This window comes from Thamnophis sirtalis, unplaced genomic scaffold (genome assembly GCF_051295495.1).
Source record: "Thamnophis sirtalis isolate CommonGarterSnake01/CBP01778 unplaced genomic scaffold, rThaSir2_p1.2 scaffold_6, whole genome shotgun sequence".
Lineage (NCBI taxonomy): Eukaryota > Metazoa > Chordata > Lepidosauria > Squamata > Natricidae > Thamnophis > Thamnophis sirtalis.
Window position 1 is genome coordinate 25,337,537 of NW_028261386.1, and position 12,702 is coordinate 25,350,238.

General features: G+C 39.3%; 1 protein-coding gene across 7 annotated transcripts in view; it reads left to right on the forward strand.

Moving 5' to 3' along the window:
* The window catches only part of NCOA1 (nuclear receptor coactivator 1), a 285,311-nt gene extending 273,358 nt beyond the window's left edge, over positions 1 to 11,953 (forward strand). For 6 of the 7 annotated variants that reach the window (XM_087717449.1, XM_087717446.1, XM_087717453.1 and 3 more), the window contains 5 exons: positions 1,263 to 1,665; positions 2,622 to 2,796; positions 3,397 to 3,580; positions 5,408 to 5,494; positions 10,457 to 11,953. In XM_087717449.1, the coding sequence (XP_087573575.1) occupies positions 1,263 to 1,665; positions 2,622 to 2,796; positions 3,397 to 3,580; positions 5,408 to 5,494; positions 10,457 to 10,624 (1,017 nt within the window). In that variant the 3' untranslated portion in view covers positions 10,625 to 11,953. Of the gene's footprint in view, positions 1 to 1,262; positions 1,666 to 2,621; positions 2,797 to 3,396; positions 3,581 to 5,407; positions 5,495 to 10,311; positions 10,368 to 10,456 lie in introns of all 7 variants that reach the window. The other variant, XM_087717452.1, reaches the window with a different exon arrangement.
* The last annotated feature ends 749 nt before the right edge of the window (positions 11,954 to 12,702 follow it).

Here is a 12,702-nt window from a genome sequence, read left to right on the forward strand (position 1 = left end):
GAGACCAGCTTGAGAGCAATGAACTATTGGTTTATAAAAGAATGAGTGAGCATAATGACAAAGACCAATAGCAGGTGTTCTTCTAGACAAGCAGAAGTAGGAACAGCTGATGGTTCTCCAATCCCTCTTTTTTTCCCCCAAGCTAACAACTGCACTAAAAATCAGAAAGCTGGAATATTTTCTTGCAATTCTTCAAATTATATAGCTGGAAAAAGAGAGATCCTTCCTGGGGTCAGGACAAGCCAACAGATTGTTCATATTCTTTTGTCTTTACCGGAGGAGCTAAATTCCTTCTCCTTCAGTAATGAGACGAGTTGATTAATGACTTGGGTCTCCCATTCTTGCTGTTTCCAGATGCTATTGATTTTTTTATATTCCAATCCCCATAAAGAGTTGATGAAATCTATAATATACTAAATCTCCATGGATACATAGTTAAATGATAAGATCCCAAACTTAGAATGAGCCTAATGGTATAATTTATTTATTTATTTCATTTATTTGTTTTTGTGTTTGTCAAGCATGTACAAGATAACAAGGGATGAACATGAACATGAACAAAGGAAGTAAATACAGATAAATGCAAAGAGTAGGACAGGGATGGTAGGCATGCTGGTGTGCTAATGTACGCCCCCTTTATGGATCTTTGAGGAATGGGATGAGGTCCACGGTAGACAGTTTGAGATTGAAGCTGTGATGGTTTGAGGCTGTAACAACAGAGTCAGGTAGAGCATTCCATAATAAAGTAGCTTTTCATAAGTGTCCGTGGAGCAGAGCATTATCTCTATATCTTGAACCTCCAATTAAACCATGGTGTTTAAGGTCCATTGCTATGGTGTTATGGCAAAATGCAGTTATTAAGTGGTTTTAAACAGTGGACAAATGAATAAGTGAATAACAAAAATAGCCATGGAGGAATATGTATACTTCTGTTGTTTTACTCACTTGCTTGAGTTGTTTTGATTATTCTACGCAGGCATAGTTCCTAAAGCAAGCACATATTCATATTAATGTTTTTTATTTTTTGCTTGTACGTACAAGGTAATGTGTACTATATCATTGCAGTTGGTTCCCCTTTCTCTGCACTTTTGCTTAAAGAGATGTGAGAAACAGTGGAAAACAAGGTATTGAGGAATGTGAATAGGGAGAACTTTGTGAAAGTTCCTTAGCAAAAACACTTAATAGTCCAACCTTTTGAGGAGGTTGTCTGGCTTTTCATCTGAATACCATCATCACTGTTGTGTTTTCTTCCTCCTTCTCAGCCCCCTCTGAATGCACAGATGTTGGCTCAGCGTCACCGTGAACTTTACAGCCAGCAGCATCGACAGAGGCAGCTCATGCAGCAGAGAGCCATGCTGATGAGACATCAGCAAAGCTTTGGGAACAATCTTCCCCCCTCAGCCGGGGTTCCGGTGCAGCTGGCGGCTGGGCGCCTACCCCAGGGTCCCCCACAGCAATTCCCTTTCCCCCCCAACTATGGTACGAATCCTGGAAACCCCCCTACCTCCACCAGCCCTTTCTCGCAGATGGCGCAAAACCCCGAAGTGGCATTGGCCAATCGTACCAACCTGGTGAACCGGGGGATGATGGGAAGTGTCGGAGGACAATTTGGCTCCAATATGAGCCCACAGATGCAACAGAACATATTCCAGTATTCCGGATCAGGTGTGTCTCAGTCTTTTAAGGGAATTTTGCTCCATTGGGACTTACTAAATGGGGGAGAAGGTCAGTCAATGGACACAACTTCAGAACGTGAGGACTCTAACATGTTCAGAGGTTTCTGGCTACACATAAAAGAGTTTGTTTAGAACAGGGGTGTCAAACCCGCGGCATCGTCATGTGATGTATCACTTTCCCCCGTCGCTAAACGGGCTGGGCGTGGCCAGCACATGACTCATCCAGCCTGCAGGCTGTAAGTTTGACGCCCCTGGATCGGAAAATGACTTAAAAGAAAGGCATTTGAAGGTACATGTAGTAATAGTACTTAGACTTGTCTACTGCTTCACAGTGCTTTACAGCCCTCTCTAAGCAGTTTACCTCCAACAATCTGGGTCCTCATTTTCCTGACCTTGGAAGGATGAAAGGCTGAGTCAACCTTGAGCCAGTCAGGATCAAACTTCTGACTGTGGGCAGAATTAACCTGCAATACTGCATTCTAACCACTGCAACACCACAGCTCCTGTAGATTCCAAAATTCTTTGCTTGTGGTTCCCTTTCTCACTCCAAAAACTGCAACGTATTCCAAAACATGCAGCATATTATCACCTTAAATGGGACATGAAGGAGAAATATAAAATCTTATGAAGTATTTAATTTGTCTTACATAAAAGTACAGTTAATTAATTGCATTTAATTAAAACTGACATATCTCCAAAAAGCCAAAATAGAGCTCTTTATCTGAAAAGTTGGATACTTGCGATTTAAATGAATCTCTTCACCGTCTCCACCCCACTCCAGAATGCCTGCATCTCTCTCATCCTCTTGTTAATGGGTAGCTGATTGTGTATCAAGCTTTAATTTTAATCCAATACTGATTGAAATAAATCGTTTACAGCATAAAATATTGTGGTTGCCATCACCCTGTGAATTAATCCAGTTACCTTTTGTTGTTTTCATTTCAGGAATGGGTCAGCAAGGTGAAGCTGCTTTTGCCCCATCACTCAGTCCTAGTAGTCCTTTGATGTCCCCTCAGATCCCTCCGTCTCAGAGCCCCATGCTGCAGTCTGCCCCACCCACACCTGGGTATCAGTCACCGGATATGAAGACCTGGCAGCAAGGAACTATGGGGACCAACAAGTAAGCACGATTCTCAAATACGGATGCTCCCTAGTTTAACCTCTAAATACCAACTGTTAGCAAAGCTTTTTGATATATATTTTTGCCATACACCCCAACCTGGTCAATAGTTAGACAACTTAGATTTTGCAATGAGGATGATGAAATTGATGATTCATGCTCCATTCCTCAGAGCACACGGTTGACATTCCTTGAAACCTGTAATCAACTATACTTCGATCCATTTTATTATTGGTTTCCTGCCATTCCTCCAAATATTTTTAGGCTGGGCCAGTCAGATTACTGTTATTAACATTTCTAAATGGCGTTACGTAATTCACAAATGATTTTATTTTCTCCTTCCCCCCCCCCTTTCTTCTTTTTAAATTATTATTATTAATTCAAGGTAGGAAAACAATTTATCATTTCAGATAGATTGTAGCAAGTCTATTTTGGTTGGACCAACTAGTTTTGCTTTTTTGAACTCGTACAAAGAGAATGAGAATAATATGGGAGTGGAATTTGTCTGCTGTACAACTTAACATGATTCTGAAATTGAAGTGGTTTCGAATGAAGCCCATCCCAGTATGTAATTCCTGTGCCTCATTCTTTCAAATGCAGTGTATATGGCCAGGCTGGACAGACTCAGCCCCCCTCAGCTCAGCAGGGAATGTACAACAACATGAGCATCACAGTCTCCATGGCCGGAGGAAATGCCAGTGCCCAGAATATGAACCCAATGGCTGGGCAAATGCCAATGAACTCATTGCAGATGTCTGGCATGAACCAGCTATGCTCTGAGCAGGTCAGTGTATCCAGATGTGTCTCCCTTCCTCTCCTGTGGACTTTGCCAAAGTCTCAAAATATTAATCCTTAATAAGATAACCCACTTTGAATACTGCATCCAGTTTTTATCACCATATTATTAAAAAGATGTAGAAACTCTGGAAAGAGTGCAGAAAAGAGCAACAAAGATGATTAGGAAGCTGGAGGCCAAAACATATGAAGAACGATTGCAGGAATTGGGTTTGTCTAATCTAGTGAAAAGAAGGACTAGTGATGACAAGATAGCAGTGTTCCAGTATTTGGGGGGGGGCTGCCACAAAGAACAGGGGGTCATCCTATTTTCCAAAGCACCAGAAGACAAGACAAAAGGCAATGGATGGAAACGAATCAAGAAAGAAATGACTAAGAACTGAGGAGAAACTTCCTAACAGTGAGAACAATTAAATAGTGGAATAGCTTGCCTTCAGAAGTTGTGGTTATTCCATCACTGGATGCTTTTAAGAAATATCTGGACAGCCACTTGTCTGAAATGGTATAAGGTCTCTTGCTTGAACAGGGGGTTGGACTAGAGCACTTCCAAAGTCCTTTCCAATTCTGTTATTTGACATTTATATATTTATAGGAAGAGCCATTTTTCCTCCACCACCAACAGGGAGAAAACTTCTGGGAGACTTGAAATAAGTAGAAAGCCAGAAGAAAGGCTAAACACTCTTCTCTGTTGGGGTGACAAGATGTCCCATTTTGGCACATTCTGGTTTTTAGCCTTGGAAATCTGACCCTTGATATTTATTTATTTATTTATTTGTTTGTTTGTTTGTTTGTTTGTTTGTCTTGTATGCCGCCCACTCCCGGAGGACTCCGGGCGGCTCACAAAAGACAAGGGAAAGGGGGAAAACGAGACAAAGACAACATATTAAAAACAAAACCAACATTCTCCTACTCCTTACTATAAAGTTGCTAGATGTTCAAGATAGCAGATCCCGTTCTGCTGAAGAATGAAGATTTTAAGATATATGACATGACTGTTACATGTTCTAAGGTTTTGCAGCTTTCGCCACGTAGCATATCTCAAATCTAAGCTGAGGGTAATAACATTTTTAGTTTATGCATTAGGAATTCAAAAAATTAGGTTTTTGTCAGGTTTGTAAAGCAAATGTAGAATCTGCCCAGCAGATTTACTCAGTGTGTGCTTCTCTTCCACACTCAGCACAGGCCTATAAACAGCAAGGGAGAAAGCTTAATGTTTAACCCCCATTGAGTTGTTTAAGTGCCCAGAATTACTTCAAGAGTGACATGGATGGCATATAAATTTAATTTAAAAAAATATATAAATGAGCCAAAATGCTTTTGAAGATAAAGAACTTCTGCCTTGGTCAGGGAGTTGGACTAGAAGACATTTAAGGATCATCTCCAGCCCTCTGATTCTATTATTCTAAAAACCTCCATTGCTGCATTTTGACAGTTTTTCTAAGCTGCTTAGAGTTGGCCAGTTTAATGGGGCATAAAATAATGATAATAAATATGTGAGTAAGTTCAGAGCTAAGATGCTGATTGTATTTAAAATAGGAACCATTCAGAACAAGCCCAATCAAGGAATACTGTTTTTGTTCAGTTATCAAGAACTGCCCTAACTTGCCTTTTCTGTCCAGATACCAAATGCAAAGCTTTTCCTCAAGCCAGGGAAGACAGATGTTTACCATGAATTGGTCATCTGAGATGATGCCTGCAGCTCCCTTTCATTTTGACTTTTCATTGATCTCCCTTTTCCTGTGCCAAGACTATTCAACCATTTTCTAATTTCTCATCTTGTGCTGATGACTTCTTGTCTTGTTGATATTGCTTTCAGGTAAACGACCCAGCTCTCAGACCCACCGGCCTTTATTGCAACCAACTTTCCTCCGATCTTTTGAAAACAGAAGCAGATGGAGCACAGGTCAGTAAAATATTCCTAAGGCAGAACTCTGTTGGGAAAATTTAAAATGGTTTCCTTGCACTGCCTCTGAGAATATTCTCAGAGAGGCAGGAGGATTCTGCAACAGAGCCAATTCAGTTCCAGAAAAACTTCCCAAAGGCTGCCTGGCTTGGAACTGCATTGATTGAAAGTGGGCATCCTTTACACACCCTGGGATTGGCATTGGGACACACTGACACACAGTTTGTTTATTTTCACGTAATGTTGAGCTGCTCTATGTACAAAAAGGGGCATACAGATTTTATTTATAATATTTTTTTTAATGAGCCATGGTGGTGCAGTGGTTAGAATACAGTATTGCCAGCTACCTCTGCATTCCACTACCAGGAGTTCAATCCTGACTAGCTCAAGATTGACTCAGCCTTCCATCCTTCTGAGGTTGGTAAAATGAAAGCCCAGATTGTTGGGAGCAATATGCTGACTCTTTAAATCGCTTAGAGAGTACTGTAAAGCACTATAAAGTCCAAGTGCTATGGCTATTTTCTGTAATCAGTGAATTTCTCTTTCCTGTTTTGTGAAATCAGACATGCCCTTTCTAAATCTCAAGGATCTGTGCGCTGTAAATTTGGCTTATGTATGTATCAGGTCACAAGAATTGTTCCTAGTAGAACGTGGGATATCAGAAAACCTATAAGTAACAAAAGCTAAAACTGAATCTGTACTCGTGAGTCAGGCAGACCACCAGTTCCTATAAGGTCACTAGAATCAATTGTTCTTATCAGTAATAGCAAAAGCAATAAATGAAGAAAACTGAAGAGCTAGAAGAACAATGCCAGTTGAAATTTTCCTTTATTCTTAACATTTGAGTTTTTAAACTTTCATCCTGAACCCAAAATACAATTAACACTTAAGTCAGCCTATCCAAGGAGAGCATATCTATGAGAAATATATTGAAAAAATCACAGCAATCATAATCAGAACAACAGGTAGCATCTTCAGGTTGTAAATTGTTCCTTAATGCAGGAGGGAAACACATCCCAATTTACAAGGTCAATCTGTTGACCAACAGTAAGTTCAATTTTGCCAAGATTTGAATTTCTGTTTATTAACCTTCATTTAGTCTATTATGAATCCCAAATTAACATTTCAGCACTTCCATGACATCACCTACATTTGATGAAAAGGAAAACAAGAACTTCATTTTATGTCCCCAAGCACTTTCTTCCTCTGCTTTCTTCCAGCATTAGAACAGAGAAACCAGTTTGTTTTACAACAACCAAACTGATATGAACCTAAAAAATCTAACTGCTGCTTCATTTAAAAAAAAGAGCCAAAATGTCAGATATAAAATGGAATGAAAATTATCAGAGCTTTGAATGCTAATTTATTAGAAGTCATATTCTAATTTAAATTGACTATGTTAAATCCAATTTTTATAGAATATAGAATAACAGAGTTGGAAGGGACCTTGGAGATCTTCTAGTCTAGGCAGGAAACCCTACACCACTTCAGACAAATGGTTATCCAACATCTTCTTTAAAACTTCCAGTATTGGAGCATTCATAACTTCTGGAGGAAGTTGTTCCACTGATTAATTGTTCTAAATGTCAGGAAATTTCTTCTTAGTTCTAAGTTGCTTCTCTCCTTGATTTGTTTCCACACATTGCTTCTTGTCCTACCACTACTTGCTTTGGAGAATAGCTTGACTCCCTCTTCTTTGTGGCAGCCCCTGAGATATTGGAACACTGCTATCATGACTTGCCTTCATATTTGAAATGAATTAATAATCCAAATATTTTAAACCTATTTTTCGTGGAACTGATTTGACCAACTGCCATTTCTTATGAGTGGGATTTTTTTTCATGGAAGGGTTTTTGAGAGTTCTTTTGTGGCTTAAAAACAATGTAAGATAGCCTTTCTCAGCTTGAGAGCTCCCTATTCTAATTAGAAGATACAGCACCAGGTTGGAAAAAGCTGGTGTAAGCAATGGTTATTAGATACCTTTATTACCTAGCGAGATTCAGCACAATCTGCTGAGTTAATTAGTCCTTCAGTGTGACTGTCTGAAGCATCCATTAAGATACTAGTTCTATTATATGCAATTTGAAGTCCTTTCAAGGGCTCAATATTTAAAGATACGTTTCTTCATTTTACCTGGAATAGCAGAGATGTGCACAGATTGCACAGCAAATGACATTGTCTCATTTTCCCAATGCATAGAAGCATGCTATTTTATAATCAATGTGTGGTTTCACACACCAATTGTAACATAATGAAATGAATTTGATTTTTGTATATAGCATATTGTAGGACTCTAGCCATTACCTTAACATATCCCTGTTCCAAACACATGGAGATTGTTCACTAAAGCTTAAGGAAAGTGAAGAACCACTTTCAAATTAGAAAAACTACTTCAGGGACTGAAACTGTTCTCTATTTCAATAAGGGATGAAAAATGGTAAACTTGAATATTGATGTTTATATTACCTGCTTATTCTTTATGCTAAACCCATCTGTAGCAAATGGGTAGGGTGTCAAAGTGTAATGCCATGTGATACAGTAACTGCAGCTACTATAATAATAATGGTGATCCCAAAGGTTTTTTGTTTGTTTGATTAGCTTTGCCAGACAACTCTTTGCCAGAGTTTCAACCTATGAGGAATAATACTTACATAGATATATGGAACTGTGAGATTTATGATCAAATCAGCGAAGTCATACTAGCAATACTCCACCTTATGCAGGGACATAATAATCAGGTGCACCCATGAACCAAGAAGTACTTCAAATTGTAGAATCATGGGGCCGTAGGGGACATTGGAGGTCTTCTAATCCAACCTCCTGCTCAAGGCAGCAGATCTTATACAATCCCAGACAAATGGTTGTCCAATCTTTTGTTGAAAACCTCCAGCAATTGAATGCCCACCATTCCAAGAGCAAATTGTTCCATTAATTCATCATTCTCGCTGTCAGGAAGTTCCTTCCAGGTTGGATCTCCCTCAATGAGCTTCCATCCACTGCTTGCTCTTTTATGAGTACTATATAAAATAAAATCATTCCTAACTTGGTGTTCTATCAAATTGGCATACTGTGATGGGAATTATAATTCATTATATAGAGAAAACACCAGTCGGGGTGATTTTGTATTAAACGTTGAGAGGCTCTCAAGGCTCTTGAGAGGAAGAGGATACTGTACTGTGCAAACAGTAAAACACAATAATCCCACAAATCATAACATCATAAAATCCAAAACGGATTTTAGGCCATTCCATATTGGAGTGGAATCAGCCCAGAAAACCTGCCTCTAACATCTAATCACTAACATCTTGGGAGGGTTCATTGCAGGCTACCCTTCTTGGCCAGTCGCAATTTGATGGGATCAAGCAGATGCTCTGAGCTTAGCTCCAGCTGGAAATGCTAATTTGTAAAATAGGTGTCAGTTTTTAGCCTTTAATGGGTTTTTTTTGCGGTGAAAACAGAATTTTAACAATGTGGATGTTCACACTGAAATGTGAACAGAAATGACATATATACAGTGAGGCAATGTAAACACTAATTTACCCAAAATGTATGTAGACTGCTTCCTATTTAACTTTGTGAAGTGGTTTGTAATAAAAATTCAGTAGAAAGCTTATCTATTTAAAAATTAAATTTACTTTGGAGACAGCCAGTATTTGTAGGCTTTTTCACAGGGAAGTTGATAAATAGCCTGCTAAAACAAATTTGCATAAGTTTGTGTACAGAAGCAAGCTTAGTGATAAATAAATATTCTTGTATTCTGAACTAAGTTCCAGGTATAAGCCTATTAGGTAGATTAGTCTGAATGTAAATATATTGGCCTACTGTTCAGGTCTGTTCTAAAATTTATTAAGGTACTTTAATTGAAACATTTTGTACTCTGTGATAAATGCATGCTAAGAATATGTTTATAGTCATGCATACAGTTTCCAGGGCATGCATAATTTACACATCTGAAGTAAGAGCTTACTGAAAAACAGATTTAAATAACAATTAAATTTTATTTTTAAATGTTACAGCATTCTGAGTCCATTTCTTTTAATGTCATACACTCTGCTCTATAACCGGCTACTACTTTTTGGCACTATTTTCCCATACTATTCAGGATTCATAATATTGGTTGCTAGTTCCTGGGTTCTGCATGCATGCATTCATCCTCATTCTGCAGCTTTGACTATTTTTTCAATATTTTATCCTGCCTTCTCTATTTTTATAAATAACTCAAAAGTGGCGAACATATCTGATACTCCTTCCTCCTCCTTATTTTCCCCACAACCACCATGTAGGTAAGAGAAAGTGTCTGGCCCAAGGTCACCCAGCTGGCTTTCATGCCGAAGGAAGGACTAGAATTCAGTCTCCCGATTTCTAGCCTGATGCCTTAAGCACTAGACCAGTGGTTCCCAATGTGAAACCCTAACCCTAACCCACGCCCCACAGGGGGGGCGATTTGATTTTTAATTGGAGCAATTTGAACTTGGTTTAAAACAAGTTAACGTTAAACAAGTTTAACAAGTTTACTTTTTAGGCTTCCTCTGTGTGAGTAGAGTTCACTTTTTGAGTAAAGTAAGAATTAGATGTTGCAGGGCATCATGATTTTAGAGATGCTTAGGTGGGGCATGGCCAAGAAAGGTTGGTAGCCACTACACTAGACCAAACTCGGTCTTGAAGAAAAAGCTACCCCACGTTGTCCTCCTCTTCCCCGCCCCCCCCCAAACAAACTTGGAACCTCCAGGGTGTAGCCCATCTTGTCCTGAATGTAAGAAGATGTGAACTTTTACCTAGCTCTGATCCAAATGAGTGCAGCGGTTTTCTTTTTGTAGGGCAAGAAGACAGAAGAGCCCTTCTCTGTGGTGACTACAGACTAGAGGATTCTCTAGTGAGTTTCCACTTCACCGTAGTACCCAGTCCATCTGCCCGGGGGCCTTTTCCCATGCTTGGCTAACACTCTCTTTTGTGTCCTGGCAGGTCCAGCAGGTCCAGGTGTTTGCTGATGTGCAGTGTACAGTCAACTTGGTGGGCGGAGACCCTTACCTGAACCAGCCTGGCTCCGTGGATACACAGAAAGGCAGCACAGCCTCTCAGACCCCACAAGCCCAGCAGAAAAGTCTTCTTCAGCAGCTACTGACTGAATGACCCACTTTTCAAAGGAATGTGAAATTTAAATAATGACATACGGATATATAAATATATATATATATAAATATATATGTATATTATATATTTTTCTGAGATTTTTGGTATCTCAAAAACTTGCAGCCATTCTTCAGCCCTTGTAGTATATGGAACAGGGGGGGAAAATCCCTCCTCCCCTTTTGGTTTTTTAAACAAAGATGGATTTCAGCAAAGTGACAAGACAGAACCACTGAGCCAAATTTTACAGATTATCCTTATTTTTATAATCAGTTGCTGGCTTCTTTTCCCAGAAGGACATTACTAGAGGGGTTGAGGGTGGGGGTGGGAGAGCAAAACGGAAAGGCATGTGGCTGTCAGGTGGAGGAGAAGAAGGGGTTGACGTCTCAGTTTCAGCTGGATCTGTCACTGATTTGCATCTTCAGTAAAGCAGGAATGGGCAAATAATTGTGCACGCTCATCTCTTCTTTGGGAAGGGATGTTCCTTAGCTGTTCTTAAACATGTACGCCCTCGCTCACTGCTTGCCCCCCAATTCGTTTGTGCTTTTCTTAGCAATTGTGAGTTTGTCAGTTTTAAAGAAAAATGATATTAATAATATTAATATTAATAATAATAAATATTTTGCCCCACTGTTTTTTTCATGTTTTATGCTGGTAAATAGACAGACTCCTTAGTGACAAAGAGGTCTTTGTAGTATATGAACAACAAATCGAGTGGGAGTTCCTATGAAAACTAATATAATTGTTGAAAATAAAATATGTAAATCCATTTGGGGGATAATTGCAATTATTTTTAGAGGGAGAGGAGGAAGTGGCTCCGAAAGCAATGCACCAAGTGCATCCCACCCATTTCCATGGGGCTTGTAAGAGAGACACTGGGCCATAGACAATTCTTGTCGAAAATAAAATGGAAGAAGTGCAGCAGAAGTTCAAGTTGTAGTTCTGGCCACTATTGTAGATTTCTTTTTTTAAAAGTGATTCAAATTGAGCAGTCAGCACTTGTTTTGATTCTGTTTAACAGCCAAGGTAGCTTAAAACTATTTAAAATAATATGGAGTATGATTATAATAAAAAAGGCGTTTCTCTGTGGAATGGGAGACAAGTTAATACTTTTTCCCTCTCAGGCCTTTTAATGTAAATAGCTCAGACTTCTTGTATAAATTGGTTTCTTTCTCTTTTTAGTTGGGGATTGCTCTAAAATAGCATTGCTTTTGGAAGGGGTGGGGGATTTCTTTCTTTTATCTCTTTCTGAAATTTTGTTGATGTGTGAAAATAAAACTGTGTAGCTTTTGTTAAATGAATTTGCAAGAGTTTAAAACACAAAGAGACAAACCTAATGGCTGATGTTGCATTATTGCTTAGAAAAGAGGGTGTGGACCAGAGGTGGGTATTCAGCAGGTTCTGACCAGTTCTGGAGAACCGGTAGCAGAAATTTTGAGTAGTTCGAAGAACCGGTAAATACCACCTCTGACTGGCTCCGCCCACGCCTATTCTCTGCCTCCCAAGTTCAGCTGATCGGGAGGGAATGGGGATTTTGCAGTAACCTTCCCTTGCCATGCCCACCAAGCCACACCCTACCCTGCCAAGCCACGCCCACAAAATCAGTAGTAAAAAAAATGAATTCCACCACTGGCATAGACTTACATTTTGGACAGTCTGGAAGAGACACAGCATCATGAGAAGAAAGAGAGCTGATAATGAAGAGAGCTTGCTCAGCAAGTGACTAACAAGGTATTCAAGGTATCTCCAAGATGCAGAAATCTGCTTTAGATTGTGGCATTTTAAAGTTCAGATTTTCCCTTAGTTTTACCCATGTGGATTTAAAAAAAACAAAAAAACTAGGAGAGAGAATGTTCACTGCTCAGACCAAAATGCCAAAATCCAGCATGCTCTCTTTTCACTCTAATCATGCAAGGGTTTGGTTTTACAGAAATCAACCACCATCAAGATGACATATCAAGAAAGGACTAAATACATTTATTCTACTGAACATGCCTCAATACCGTAAACACCGTACAGCACTTAGACAAATCTTGACTGATCTTTAAAACACCAAGCAAGATTAGTTCTAGTTAGTACTT